The sequence below is a fragment of the Notechis scutatus genome, chromosome 1 (assembly GCF_049901735.1).
Source record: "Notechis scutatus isolate UNSWTSFEM ecotype Mainland chromosome 1, rNotScu1.2, whole genome shotgun sequence".
NCBI lineage: Eukaryota > Metazoa > Chordata > Lepidosauria > Squamata > Elapidae > Notechis > Notechis scutatus.
Genome location: NC_142009.1, coordinates 207,617,514 through 207,633,762, shown reverse-complemented (window position 1 = coordinate 207,633,762; position 16,249 = coordinate 207,617,514). Strand labels below are relative to the sequence as shown.

At 32.7% G+C, this 16,249-nt stretch overlaps 1 protein-coding gene across 1 annotated transcript in view; it reads right to left on the bottom strand.

The window, feature by feature from the left end:
• Positions 1-16,249, bottom strand: part of LRP1B (LDL receptor related protein 1B) — a 702,645-nt gene that overhangs the window by 50,299 nt on the left and 636,097 nt on the right. Inside the window, exons 70-76 of the mRNA XM_087955711.1 lie at positions 15,538-15,644; positions 14,520-14,652; positions 8,570-8,692; positions 8,030-8,152; positions 6,720-6,857; positions 4,112-4,246; positions 2,757-2,876 (exon numbers count right to left, since the gene is read on the bottom strand). Coding sequence (XP_087811837.1) covers positions 2,757-2,876; positions 4,112-4,246; positions 6,720-6,857; positions 8,030-8,152; positions 8,570-8,692; positions 14,520-14,652; positions 15,538-15,644 — 879 coding nt within the window. The remainder of the gene's footprint in view (positions 1-2,756; positions 2,877-4,111; positions 4,247-6,719; positions 6,858-8,029; positions 8,153-8,569; positions 8,693-14,519; positions 14,653-15,537; positions 15,645-16,249) is intronic.

Here is a 16,249-nt window from a genome sequence, read left to right as displayed (position 1 = left end):
ATATTACAGGGAATTCTGAATGAGTTTTATCAACAGGAATTTTATTTCACCCTATAATAATAACTTTGTTATTAAATTTCTTAATTTGGATAATAGTCAATAAATTGAAGCTCAGCTAGTAAATTTATGAATTTAAATGTTGTTGCTTCTTTGGGAGAAAGACAGTATACTGTTATCCATGTCCTGATAACTTCTCATCTGTAATCATGTAATTAAAGTTTTCTTTGGAAATTTTCAGGAAACATCAATTAATAAAATTACAGCTATCAGGGCAGCATATTTGCATCAGTTCTTGCAAATTTAAAAGGAATTTTTAGAATTGCTTTATATATTTTTGAATAAATTATAGGTATTAGAGTTAATTTTCAAATAGACTTAGGACTATGTCTAAGGAGGAGTACTTGTAGACCACAGTATTGATCTTTCATTCTTTACTTCTTTTCAGAGAAGCATCTAGAAAAAACAGGTTAATTTCAGATGACCTGTGAGGTTTTCCTAAGACATTCATTTCATGCCAACATTTTTTCCCCAGATACTAGGCGTGATATGTTATTTTTAGGCAATTTTTAAAAGTTCAGTAGGTTCTGTAGGCTGCTTGTTTTGTATCTTAAAGTTCCACTATTCCATTTGTGTAAATTGCTATGGAATATTTACTAATGAAGGGCACTGCAAAATATTTTAAGAATAAATAATGGAAAATACATGGAGGTTGTACAGTTTTATTATGGAAAATTGCAAGTATTATGTGTAAACATTAGTAATCTAATGAAGTTTCCATTACAGTCCAAATTTATGTTAAAGCAGAAATAAAAGGAAACTTGTTGATTCCTCAGAAGGGGACATATCTGAGTAATTTTAAAGAATTTCAGTAATATTAGCAATATTTCAAACATACTTTATATGTTTCTGGTATTAGTGTATTTAAGGGAAGGATTGGGATTCTGATTTACTGTTCTGAAAAATGGTTATTTCTATTCACAGAAAATAGTCTAATATAATTGATGGAGACTCCCACTGACAGAGAAGGTAAGACTATTTTCCAAGCAGATCATATGGTATGATCAAGAACTACAAACAAATTACTTTTTAATTTATTGCTTTCAATAATTAAATGAGTGTAATAAATGCAAGATTAAATGTACATTAACAAAAATCAGATGCATAAGCAATTATTCCTTTTAAAACAGAAACAGCATAATTACATTATGTGTTTTTAAGGCTTTTAGTCTCAAATAGAAACCTAAAGAAAAACTTTCTCTGTGTGCTTCTTTTTTGGGCAGAAGATGCACAGTGCATACTGATAAAGTTTAATAATGCTTTGATTTTCTCCTCAGTTCCATACAAAAATATTATGCAGTGAAACAATGCATTTGCATGGTCCAAAAAAAAAGGTAGATTTGTTCACATTTTCCATCATATGCAGGAATGTGAAAAATTTCAAATCAGATTATAAATAAAATGGTTTGTCATCAAAATTACTATATTGCTTTGTTTCCAATTAAGGGGTAAGAACAGAAGAAAAATACTTTTTCATTGTGTCCCGTTGTATTCTTATTTACAGTACCATTGTGCACAAAAGGGTCATAATTGCCGCGTGCACCAGCATCATTTTATTTATTTGTTTGTTTGTTTGTTTTGTCAATTGCTTACAAGATAATAGGTATAAGTAAAAACATAGTTATGAATACATGGGTACATATAAGAAAAATAAAAAAATAAAAGAAACAATAGGACAGGGACAGTAGGCACGTTGGTGCGCTTATGTACACCCCCTAGAGACCTCTTGGGAAAGGGGTGAGGTCAATAGTAGACAGTCTATGGTTAAAGTTTTTGGGGTTTGGGGAAGAAACCACAGAGTCAGATAGAGCATTCCAGACATAGACCACTCTGTTGCTGAAGTCATATTTCCTACAATCCAATTTGGTGCGATTAACCTTGAGTTTGTATCTATTGTTTGCTCTTGTGTTGTTATAGTTGAAGCTGAAGTATTCATTGACAGGTAGGACATTGCAATGTATGATTTTATATACTATGCTTAGATCGGACCGAAAGCGGCGTAGTTCTAGATTTTCTAGGTCTAGAATTTCAAGTCTGGTGGCATAAGGTATTCTGCAATGAGTAGAGGAGTGGAGAACTCTTCTTGTGAAATATTTCTGGACTTTCTCAACTGTGTTAATATCAGATACGTAATGTTGGTTCCAGACTGATGAGCTGTATTCAAGTATTGGTCTAGCAAATGTTTTGTATGCTCTAGTTAGTAGTGTAATATTACCAGAGAAAAAGCTACGTAGGATTAGGTTAACAACTCTTAACATCTTTTTGGCTATGTAGTTACAGTGGGCTCTAGCACTTAGATCATTAGGGATGAGTACTCCAAGGTCCTTGACAGAGTTTGGATCATCAACAAGGTCTTGACTATTCAGCCTGTATTTTATTTTCTGATTTGTTTTGCCAATATGTAGGACAGAGCATTTATTTGTTGAGATTTGAAGGTGCCATTTGTTTGACCATTCTGATACATAGTCAAGGTCTTTTTGAAGGGTAGCAGTATTGTCTGTGGTGTTGAATAGCTTTACATCATGAGCGAAGAGAACCCAGTTGCTCTTGATATAATCACAGAGGTCATTTATGTAGAATATGAAAAGAGTTGGTCCTAGAACACTGCCTTGGGGGACACCACTGTTGACAGGTACAGAATTTGATAGGATGCTCCCAATTTTGACCATTTGTTGTCATGAATTATTTTGTCAGCTTACCTTTTGCAATGCAGCTACTGTTTTTCTCTTTATAGTTCTTTTCACAAGTACATTTATATGACCCTTTTACATTGATACAGAGCTGGGAGCAGATGCCAAATATTAGACATTCATTGATATCTAGAAAAGAAAATTATTTATGATTTGTTTCAAATCACATGCAAGCTGTTGCAGAAAGATGGGACAGATGGCCTTAAAATTTGGAAACAAATTTAGCATTGTTCAAAACAATTCAAAAACAATATTTCAATAGTATAAAGCAGTAATAGAAAAAGTTCAGCCAAAGAACCATTTCTGTAAAGCAGCTTTAAAGTTAAAACTCTGAAGTCCTGTCCTAAACTGGGACAAGACTTTGGCCCTGGAGCTGTTCAATTCTAGAATGCAGCCCTTTTCATGTAGTACAAAGCTTGGGATGCCCTCTATCTAATATAAACTGTGCAAGCCTGGGTTAAAGTATCATAGTTACAGGTATCCATAGGAACCAGTGCATTTTTCAAATGCTGAAAGCTGTATTGCATGTCATGATGCAAGCTCCATAGGTTTTCTACATTTTTTCTTTGTGACAGCACACCACACTGGTACTTCTTTTCCCCCTTTTAATACTCCACTACTGATCATAGGTATAAATCTACAGGCTTTTATTTTTGATCCATGAAACCATTGCAATCAGCAAAACATTTCAGTATTTTCAAATTTCCTGAATTCTAGCTGACTGAATATTGAAGATTTTAACACTCACCACAAGCATGAACACAAATTATAAATATTCCATAAGACACCAAGGACACCAATAGGCTGGTAAATTAATGTGAAATGAATCCAAAGAACTCTCAGATTTGAAATGTTCATACTTCAAAGGACAATACATTTCAAAAAGAGCAGTGTATATTTGGAAAAACAGTTCTTTTTCCAGACTATGCTTTAAGGAGATATTGCATTATAATTACTATAATTCTTAAGGCAGCCATACTTTTATTCAGAGTCCTATTTCTACTGATTAAAGATGCTTTCAGAGGAACGTTATCCCAAAATGTGAAATATACATAATTATAATGAAGTGATATTAAATAATATTTCAATTGAATATATATTAAAATATGTCTCCATGTTTTTCATTAAATGAAGAAACAATAAAACCAAGTAAATTCTTAATTTTGCTGCTATTTAAAAAAATGTTCATCATATTTTGACTGGTTAACTTTCAGGAGAATTTTTAAAAAAATCTGTAATTCCAGTTGCCACAAATGAAATGACTTCCTTTATACTTTAACTGTTATTAAAATCAAACTTCTAACATTGCCTAGTAATATTATGAAACATTTTTATAATTGTCCAAAGCAATGCTTCAGAAATACCTTCACATTGCCAGTTTCTCCTATTCCTCTGAAATCCAGGCTTACATTGGCAGAAAATCGATGTTTTGGTTTTATTGCAATATGCATCATCACCACAAGGATTCACATTATTATCACAGTTGTATTCAGTCAAACCTAAGAACAAACATAAATTTAAATATTTGCCAAACAAAATATTTAACATTTTATACTAACTATGTACAATCATGATTCTTTCTACAAGCAAAATTTAGTACAAAAAGATATATTTCAAACTTGATTTTCACAGAAGTTATTTTTATATGATCTTAAGAAAAAACAGAGTATCACAGAAGTTATTTTTGATTGAAACAAGCTTGGAAATATTTCAGCTTTGACTCCATTTGTATGTTTCAACAGTTTGGAGGATCAACACGTATCATGAATCCCCTCCCAATTATTCCAAATTCATCTTAGAAATTTCTGAATGACTCATTTAATGCAACATGTTAAGCCAGTAAGCATAGGTAATGGAGCAGTATTTTAACCACAATTTGTAACAATAGCTTCTTATAGATTAACCTACTTTAACCATGATCCATGATCCCATTCAAATGTGGACTAATGCCTAATTTATGATTAAGCAATTATCACTTTTTCAGGTAAACAAGAAGGTGCTCCTGCAGTGTCCCTACTATTCCTATTTTGTTTTTCAACTCTCTGGGGGGAATTGGTTGATAAAACAAAGAAACTGGGAAAGGATTAATCTTCTCTCAGTTTCTATGCACTGGCTTCAGCCCTGGTTCCAGGTTTTAGAGTTTCTAAACAGAAACAGCAAAAGTTGTTTGGTGGTTCTGGACAAAAGGAAAAAAAACCTTTCAAAATAGGAGTTGTTTTGATTTTATTGCCTCTGGGAAGGACTTTACTGGATGAATTTCTTAACTATGTTTGACACTAAAGCTGTTAAACTGGGATAGAGAGTAAAGAAAATGACCTCAATGGAGATATTACTTAAAAGACTGCTGTTAATCTAGGATCCTTTTTTATATTCCTTTCAAAAATTTTGAAAATGTTTCAAGAGTTAGTGTTTTGTTTTTTAAAGTTTTTTTAAATGTATATCTGTATGTGTATCTGTGTGCATGTACTTAGATATGATTAGAGATAATTAAAATAAATTAAGAAAGGAGTACATGGAATATCTACAAGGAATCTATGTTTAAATATGATTCAGACCAAATTTGCATGTGAAGACCATCCAAATAGGTCTGAACCAAAATAAATTGGATGTCGGAAATTAACTCTAAAAATTCAAATGTACACATTTTTATTGGATGTTTGAACTTTCTCAGATCAGGTGGAATAACTTAAATTTAATATAATAATTTCTGTCTCACTATATACGAAAGTGTCTAAAAACAGGTAAAGGAGATCGCCAGCAGAATTTCTAATATAATGTCTTTGCATGTTTTATTGGAACCTTAAACAGAGATCAACTTTGAATTTAAATGAGTTTAATTGAAATGCCTAGAGTAACTTGAACAATTTTTCCTGGAGAATATCAGCAGCTTCTTTTTACTGTTTCGCCATTCTTGGGATCCTATATTTCTTCTTTCCCCATTAATTGTTTTCAGGGCAAGGAAAGCAAAATATCAAGGAAATAAGTTGGTGGTGGTGGTTGGTGGTTATGTACTATCTTTCCTCATTCCCTATCATATCTTAATTTTTTTAAAATATGATGAAAATTTTAAAATATATTGTGGTGAAAATTTGCAAACATTACCATAGGCATTTGGGAAAGTTAATGATCTCTAAAAGTTCTATCAACCCTTTTTAAATTCATTTTTGTTGGAGAGTACCCAAAGAAGCTGCAATTATGGTACTCTCTATTATAGCCTAGGAAAACTATTTTCTCAAATCATAAAAAAATGAAATTGAATAGTATTTCTCACTAATCTCATATTTTAATTAAATAATGCCCTGTTTAATTGCTGATCACAATGCTTTGCTCTATATCACAGTCTTCATTTTTTTTCTTCCTTTAAGGATTAACATTCTCGTGTGTCCTTTTTCCTTACCATTTTTCTCCACATGACTACATGATTAGTGTATTTTTCATTTTTTTAGTGTTCAGGACTGAAGTAATAAAAAGTTGAAATAAAAGAGGGTGTTTTATATACATTGAAAACTATATTCCTCCTCTTGGTTCAAGAAATAGGGGACATTTGAGGCAAATGTTTGTAATCTACTGCATCCAGGCATTATAAACTATATAAATATTAATAGACAACTGTGACTCTTTAGCACAATATCATTTTTCTCAACTTCAAAGGAAGCTGTGAAAAATCCATTATACAACTAACACTGCAAGTTGGAGACCAAGCCATATGCAACAAAATAACTGTTTACATTCTGGAAAGAGGATGAACACTGAAGTATCTGACAGTCATAACATAACGGTTGAAGCATTGAGATTCTATAAACGAATCCATCCCATGAACAGATATGTAAAATATCAGTAATTATAATTTGAGTTACACTGTTCAGGTCTATCATAAAAGAACATTAAAATCAATTAGATTATGCATATTCTGTTCTATATTTTTTTCTGTCCTTGAGCATCAAAATGTGGCCATCTTTTAATCAAACTTACTTGTTTTACAGCCTTGTTCATCTGAACCATCTCCACAGTCATCAAACTGATCACATTCTAGTGGCATAGGTATGCACTTCTTATTATTACAAGCAAACTCATCCTTTTTACAAGGTCTGGCTTTATACGTAGTTTTGTCTGCAAAAAGATACATAGGGGCAGTCAATTGTTTTGAACTTTTACTTTGTTCGTAAAATAAATTCAAAAGGCTTTACAGAATGCTGTTTCCTGACATGTTGGTGCCGGCTGTGTAGAAAGCATAAAATAATAAAGGTTTTCTATTGTTCCTGGGGTAGAGAATATGAGACCCCAAATCTCAATATTACAATTGCTTAAAGGAGAAATACATCACTCACAGAGTGATGTCTACTCTATTCATAAATTCAAGTCAATTACAAGTCAACACAGGCTGAATACATAATGAGGGGTAGGGGAGCAGGATCACATTTATAGTTACTTTTCACATACTGTAAAGTGGAGTTTTGCCATCATGTCAATTTAAAGCAACTGAATGTCAAATGAAAGAAGGAGGAATGTGTTTTCCTTATCATGGAAAAATTACTTTTGTGGCCACTAGGAGCTGAAAACAACTTAATGACACATAATCTATCAAATATAGTTATTTCCTAATCTCTTGACATGGAGAAAAAGAATAAGTTCTAAATTTTGGGATGACTAGACACATGAATGTCCATGGGGGATGAATTAGAAAATGTGCATGTTGACATCATCAGGCAAATGTCACAATTTACATATGTACTGTTGACATCAGTATGTTTTTACACAATGGCAGCATTTATCTGATGACATCATCATGCATGTTTAGTCATTTTGGAGCTATTGAGACTTGTTGGTCAAACTGATTCTATACAATGTTTCACTGGCCTCAGCAGGAACAATGAATAGTTAGGAGTTCAACCTATTGACAAAAGCTTTCAATCCAACATGAACATTAATGCTAATCAATAAAGAAAAAAACCTGCAACAAAATTAAGCAAGATCAGAAGCACAATATTGAACTGCTAACTAGGTTTCTGAACGACCATTTGAATACCACTTACTGCTGAGAATAACAATATGATTCCTATTCTAGAAATACAAACGAGTGCTATTACTCTACACTTACAGTGTTTGAGAGCTATCAAAGATGAATTTATTACTGTTATTGTACCGCCATTAGACTGGAATAAATACTGATCCACAAGTCATCTTGAGACATCTGTGAGTTATATTCCCTGTTATTAAGACAAGCAAGGACCCCCCCCCCCAAAGAGTGTTTCTTTCTTGTTTGTAAAACTAAGATTATTTACCACAGTGATCTTCATCTGAATCATCACCACAGTCATCAATCCCATTACATATTTGCTCATGTCTCAAACAAACATGATTATTTCTGCATCGGTATGGCCTGGTTGGAGGGCATGGAAAATTTACTGTGAAAAAAGTCCAAAATGTGTATTATTTGGTTCTGCAGAGGATATGTCTTTTACATACTTATTTGCTTTCATCAAACAGGAAAAATGTAATTAAATTGTTAGATATACTTCTCCTTAATATTACTTTTAATTTAATGTAAATAATTTCTAGTTGATAAGAGAAAATAAGTTGGAAAGCTTTCAATTATGTTCCTCATGAGTCATGAAGAGAAACTTTCTCAACATACTAAGGATCTTCACAAAATGTTGCCTACTTCAAATATAATGAATACAACATGTAATCTTAAGACATAAATTTTCTCCTCATACAAATCAAAGACAAAGGAAAACAAGAGCAGGACTGAAGAAAAAAACAACTAAAGAGAATTTGTCATTAATTGAATATTTTCATTGGGCTGTAGGCCACAAACTTACAACATATTTCTGGAAATTCATCTGAGTTATCTCCACAATCATCTTCTCCATCACAAACCCAAAAATAGAGTTTACAGAGTGAGTTGTTGCAAAGGAATTCATCAGCTCTACATATGTTCCTCCCTAAAAATACAAAATAGCAAAACTAAAATATGTACATCTTATAAATATTTATTTTTAAATGTATATATGTTGGGATACCACAAGACATGGTAGATTTCCATGATTGGAAATCATGGAATGGTAGATTTCCATGATTTTGGCTCAAATAGCTACTAGGGATAAAATTTAAGACTGATAATGAAGAATAGTAGTAGATCCTTCTCCAGTGGAACACAGTTTATGGGAAAATAAGAAGCTAACAATCAGGACATGTATGCACGTGTACTCTTTCAACCAAATTCCCCAGCAACTGGTACCAAACACTCTTTTATCCCTGCAGCCTGAATACTTCCTATTTTTTTCTAATAAGAGAGAAAATCACTTTGAGAACTTTCATTGGGAAAATAATACTAGGACAAACAAGTCAATCCCTCCTCCATCATGACATAGAGGTCCTTCCTATTCTCAGAAAATAGCTATTTACTAAATTTGATGAATCTATAAATTTGATTGTGAATTCCAAAACTGTTAGCTGTCTATGTTTTCCTAATACAAGACATCTTATCTATTTCCTTTTTACCTTTTCATTGCCATCATACTGCTATAAGCAATATAAATTTTATATGACTTGACAGGAAAGGAAATTTGATCAAAGGAAAATGCAATTTTTAGCTGATTTTCTCCCTAAACCTCCTGATACAAGTAACTTCTTGTAGATATGTAAATTTACCAAGAAAATATTGCTAAAGGGAAAAATATAATCAAATACTGAAATTAGTCATTGATTCATGGTTGCTGTCAGCCTGCTGGTAGTGGTTGTAGTTGATTGTAGTTGAATTGTAAAGCCTGGTACATTTTTTTAAAGTCTCACAAATAAAGCTACTGACCTTATTGCATTTTAAAAACACATTTTGAATTAAAAGAAACCAGAATAACATTTATTTGTTCACTGCTCCCAAACTTTGCTTAATTTCTGTCAGTGGATTCTGACAGATTCTTAATTTCTGTCAGTAATTACCATCAGTAATTACCATTAAAAGTAATAAAATTAGGAAGTGGCAAGCATTCCTATACTAGCAGGTAAGCTACTGGGCAGATAATACATATTAAGGTCAATCCTTTGCCTGCTTCTACTTGGAACAATAGCTTTTTTTTAGTAGTTGCATCTACCAAGGATTCTCTAAATCAGCACCAAGGACCAGTTCTGTGGAGAAAAGTTTTTCCATGGACTGGAAGGAGTGTGGTTTAGCATACTGCCTGCATCCTGAGGACTGGGCTTCACTTGTTTGTACAGACTGGTTGCTGACATGCTGCAGACGGGTGCCAGTCCACGGACTGGGGGTTGGAGACCCCTGCTCTAAATATATGAGGGATAATAAATAGAAGGCATCTAAAGAAGATTATATGATCTGAACTTATGAATTATTGTTAAGGCGATGGATTATAGCCAAGCTAACATTATTAACAAACTGCAACTGCAAACTCAATCCGTTTCTTCTTACCTTCCCTTTCTATTATACTCTATATCCCACATATATACATACCAGAGGTAGTATTCAGCAGGTTCTGACCAGTTCTGGAGAACCGGTAGCCGAAATTTTGAGTAGTTCGGAGGACCAGCAAATACCACCTCTGACTGGAGATTTTACAGTATCCTTCCCCTGCCACGCCCACCAAGCCACGCCGACAGAACTGATAGTAAAAAAAATTGAATCCCACCACTGATACATACATACATACATGCATACATACATATCAGAAGTTTCAATTTTTTTTTCTTTATGCAATTTAAGTATAAATGAAGGTTCAGCAAGGTGGGGAGACATCTCTTCCTTTTAAGATATTGATGGCATAGAACTAAATAACAGGGGTTATTTAATTTATCTCATCTTTATTAGTTTTATAAATAACTCAATATATCCAACATGTCTTCCACCTCCTATAATAACAACCTTGTGAGGTGGGTTGGGCTGAGAAAGTGACTGGCCCAAAGTCTCCCAGTCAGCTTTCATGCCTAATGCGGGACTAGAACTTATCATTTCCTTGTTTTTAATCTGGTGCCTTAACCACTTGACCAAATTGGCTCTCCATACATTAAAAAGTAGTGGCCAAATTTTCATGAAATTACCAAATCTTTATTATTTACAGTTCCATGCCAATACATCTTAATGTTCCACTGCAAAATTCTACGACATTTGGAACAAAACTATTGACATTTTGTATGATAAGAGGCAAATATAAAGGAGTAGAAGATAAAGCAAAAGGAAATGCAACCATATGTAGAAAGCCATAAACATAATATAGCATAGAAGCTTTATTATGCTAAATGAAGCATTTCTTCTTTATATAAAACCCGATTCTATAAATTTATAGAATTAATTTGTTCTTGGAATCTTGGGAAAGGGCCAGTAAACTTTCCTTCATATAAATTTTATTCTGAACCTGAACATTTTAAATTTGCAGTAAATGTATTTTATTGTATTTCTAAAATTTTGTCTTAAGAATGTGTTCAGCACAGATGTTGGTGTGCTACATTAATATAAAGCCTTTTATTTTCATTACCCCTAATATCAGACATATTAATGTACTGCTTTAATATTGCTATTTATAATATCAGGCTACAGAAATGCTAAATATGGAAAATGTATGCCCTTCATATAATTTGTCATCTGAAATTAAAATAATTAACAATACATTCCATCTAGACACCTATAGAAATATATTTTTGAAAAAAACTGTTATTTCATTTTTAGATCTAAGATATTAAATCTTGTTAGCTATTATAGTAAAAATCCTAAACCAGTTTCCTTTATTAAATGAAGTATGCATAAATAATGCAAATGCATCATTTATATTTGTATTGAAGCAATCAGATTACTGAATAACCTACACTGAATACAAATTCAAGTGTAATCACTCTTACTTGCCCAACATTTTCTGTACATACTTTATATTTGCTTACTTTTCAGAGAAAATTCAAATAATCTGTTAATAATGTCTTTCACAGTAGAAACAGATGACAAACAGTTCACTTGCAATGAAACTAACATGTGCTAGATAAAATAGGATGTGTTATTTCATCTGCACTTTAAGAACCAAATGCAGGTGAAATATATATAACTAAGAAACTAGGTCTTTGATTAACACTATGATGAAAACCTTCTTGCATACTAATTTGAAAATCTGAAGTGGATTTAAAAGGGGTGGGTGTAACATGAGGGATTCAGAAGCAAGCATTTTCTATTGGAGCTCCCCTCCCATCAAATCAACTGGCCCAGAAGATGACCAACTATTATTAATATTTAGGAAGTTGTTGAAAATTTGGTTCTTTAGGCTGGTATTTAGATTATGTCTGTCTGTCTGTCTGTCTGTCTGTCTGTCTGTCTGTCTGTCTGTCCAGGGGTAGGATTCAAAAATCCCAGCAACCAGTTCGCTGCCCAGTTGCTGGGTTGGTGTGGCCATGGTGGGCATGGCCTACTGGAACTTCCTGTTTCTGGCTTCCGGTGAGCCCCCAGAGCCTGGGGGAGGCCGTTTTCACCCTCCCAAGAGTCCAGAGGTTTTCCCCAGGCCTCTGGGAGGGCGAAAACGGCCTCCCCTGGGCTCTGGAGGCCCACCTGAAAGTGGAAACAGGCCCATTTTGTGATGCTTTGTCCCATCCCTGTATCTATCCACCAATCTCAACAAGCAACTGTGTACAATGAACAGAATTAAGGTAGATTACCAATTGTTTTTATTAACAACTGCAAGCATTCCAAAAATTAAAATAAAGAGCAGCAAGTATTACTAATGTTGGTAGTAATCCCTGATAATTGTATTATTATTACTATTTTGAAGTTGAATTGTGAATATTTATTTGCAGCTTGTTATGGATATTTTTATTTATTGTTTTTGTCAGTAGCTCAGATTCACTTTAAATTTATATAGAAGAAGAAAGCATCCCACAATGGAAAGGGAAGATAATGATATTCCTTTCTTCCTGAAGTTTCCTGTATCCTTTAAAATCTGGGTCAAAATATTTTGCTGCTGGGGTAAAAAAGAAAAGGACAATCCCAATGTGGTACCAGAAATATATTACACAATGTTGGATGTCACTTAAAATGTTGCTTTTCTTGTTCCTGCTGATTATTGCAAGGCTTGCATAAGTAGAATTCTCTGTATATACAGAATTCTCAGTATTTATAAGGTGGTACCTGACAAACTCTGCAAAACTTCCCAGTGCTAGAAAAGTAGCCACTATCTGATAAATCACTGAGAATAGCTCTGGAGATGGTGCAATAAATTCTAGGAATAGCAGCAAAGTGTTATCTTAACTACTTTAAACATCAAGAGGGGAAAATAAGTATTTACTACTAGTGTCTGTTAGTAACTCTTTCCATAAAGGAAAGTAAGAATAATTCTTATATCTCCACCATTAAACATTTTCACTAAAATCACTCCAATACTAAAATTCAAAATTCAAAATGACATTTCATCTATTTCTGGATCTGTATGATTTCTCTAATGCTTCTTGAATACAGGTGGTTCTCAACTTATGACCACAACTGAGCCCAAAATTTATGTTGCAAAGCGAGACAGTTGTTGTGTGAATTTGCCCCATTTTGCAACCTTTTTAGCATCAGTTGTTAAGTGAGTCACTGCAGTTGTTAAGTTAGTAACTTGGTCAATCTGACTTCCTCGTTGACTTTGCTTGTCAGAAGTTTGCAAAAGGTGATCACATGATCCCAGGACATTGCCACTGTCATAAATATGAACCAATTGCCAAGTGTTCAAATTTTGTTCATGTGACAGGGAGGATGCTACAACAGCCGTAAATGTGAAAAATGGTCATGTCACTTTTTTCACTGTCACTGTAACTTTGAACAGTCACTAAACAAATGGCTATAAGTCAAGGACTATCTGTAATGTGCTTGTTTTTAATCAGTGATTAAAATATTAATACTGAAGAAAAAAGAATGTTGAATATAAACTAATACAAATTTATTGACATAAGTCTACATTTACATTATAGAAATTTGTTAATATAATTTATATTAATAAAAACACAAAAGAATTTAAGAAATCAAATGTCAGATCTTTATTTGATATAAACATCCTTTATGAATTATATTCTTTATATAAGGATTATTGCTATAATTAAAAAGAACACTGTATATTTTGTATGTACATATATTGGTAGGGTGCATTTATGATTGTGAATGTATGTACATATACACCACCAATTTTAATAGTGCATTTTAAACTTTATAATTACTATTATCAGACATCTATATCTCGATTCTATATGAAAATGGTATCCGTGAAATAATATTACTGTTTATTTGTACTATATGTGTGTGTGTGTAATAATAAAAAGTAACTTTAACATCAATGAGTGTAAAAATTTCCCATAATGTATAGAAAGGGGAAAAAACATTAACCTGACTTTTTGAAATGGTTTCTTAAATTCCTTTCTGGTGCAGAAAGGATAATAATATATTTGCAGTATTTGTAGATAATTCCTAAGATTAAAATGCTTTCAAAACTTATCTGACTTGAGAAACACAACTCGGTAGAATGGCTAACCTGTATAGACTTGCAAAAGTACATACGCTGTATCCTGACAGAATAATGCAAGGTAGTGGTTAATTAGTTGCACTTGGACTAGAGAAAAACAAGTGTACCAACAGCTATAGAAAATGTTGTTGGGTGGCTTTATGCCATTTACTTTTTCACAGAGTTGTAGGAGAAAAAATGATGGGAAATCCCCATCTAACCTGGGTTAGACAAAAGATGGGATATACTTTCAGCAAATAGCTAACTATAAAAATAGCTAGGAAAAGAGGGGGTGGGGGGTGGGGTGGAATCTCACCTCTGTCACAATTTAGTTCATCACTGCTATCCACACAATCTTGAATTCCATCACAAAGCCAGCTGGTAGGTATACAGTACGCTTTATTTTTACATTGAAATTGGTCTTCTTTACATTCTGTTACACAGTGCATCTGTATAAATATATATTCATATATAGCAGTGATTATTACCAATCAAGGTAATGGAAGTATAACTGGAGCAACTAGAATTCAGCAAAACCAATTTAATAATTTAACCATTGGTATTTTATTGATATGATTATGGTCATCACAAATATAAAATGCTAAATTCACAATTTTAAACTGTAAATAATAATCAATATTCAAAAGCAATAAAAATACCTCATTCTTTTCCCTCCTGCCCAAGTCTCCTTATACTCTCAATAAATACATTTTGAAGATTAGGGTATTTTTAAGGAAAATCCAGGGGATTAATTAGAAAGGAGAGATCAAATAACCTATGAATTCCCTAGCTTATGTAGAGGTGCAATTCTCTTGCACCATTGAGATAATGCCCATTGATTCTTATACACAAAACAATCAGCCACACAATTTCCCTTTATTTATTAATGCATTATTTTGGGGAAACAAAATCATGTAACTGGGAAACAGCAATAGGCAAAATAAAATTATTTCAGTATAAAGATTTTAAAAAATAACAATAAAAATAAGGATTTATGTAGAGTTATAATAAAATAAATAAATGTGCAATCCTGCCAACTAATTTTTAATTGTAAAAAAAGGATTTAAAAGTCTTTAAAAACAATTAGCCAAGTGTATCTTTAATATACAGTATTTTAGAATTGGATACTATCATCAAAAGAACACAACTGTTCTTATATCAATGAAAACATTAATGTTCATTATTGAAATACAGAATTTTACTAATTACTGGGTCTATGTTTTCTGGATAAATTCCTGAGTCAAAAGCTATACCACAGGATTGTTATTTTAAATTCAAGTTTCTAAACTTGTAAAAGAAAGCATTAGATCAGATTAAGATATTTAATGTCTTACTTCATCAGAACCATCAGGACAATCATGTTCTCCATTGCATCTAAAAGATGCTGAGATACAACCTCCATTGGCACAAACATATTCACTTGAAGAGCAGATTGGAGATGCTGTTTAAGTCAAAACATTGAGAACAGGAAGATGAAATAACACAATTTCAGAGTAATAGTTGATAGATTACAGATACCGTATTTGGGTTTACTTTATCTTCAAAAATCTAGATGATGGACCTTACAGAATATGGTGAAAAATTTGGACCAGTGACAATATTTTTATTTGTGCCCTCATACCACCAATCAAGACTTTAAGAACAGAATGGTAAAAAATGTAGTCACAAATACTGTTTGTGAATGATTTCTGTCATATACATTTATAAGTGGTTTTAGGGAAATCAATATTTCAAAAGAGATCAAATTTCTATCATTTTTATACAGATTTATTTAACTTTTAAAATTGCATAGAGTGCAATTGAATATTGAAGAAAAATAAAATATACTGGGAAAAACTGGGGACTTTAAGAAAGTCCCCAGCTTTTAATATATTTAATTTTTCCAATGGTCTTGACCAGTGGTGGCATTCAAATTTTTTTACTACCGGTTCTGTGGGCGTGGTTTGGTGGGCATGATAGGGGAAGGATACTGTAAAATCTCCAGTCAGAGGTCATATTTGCTGGTTCTCCAAACTACTCAAAATTTTGGCTACCGGTTCTCCAGAA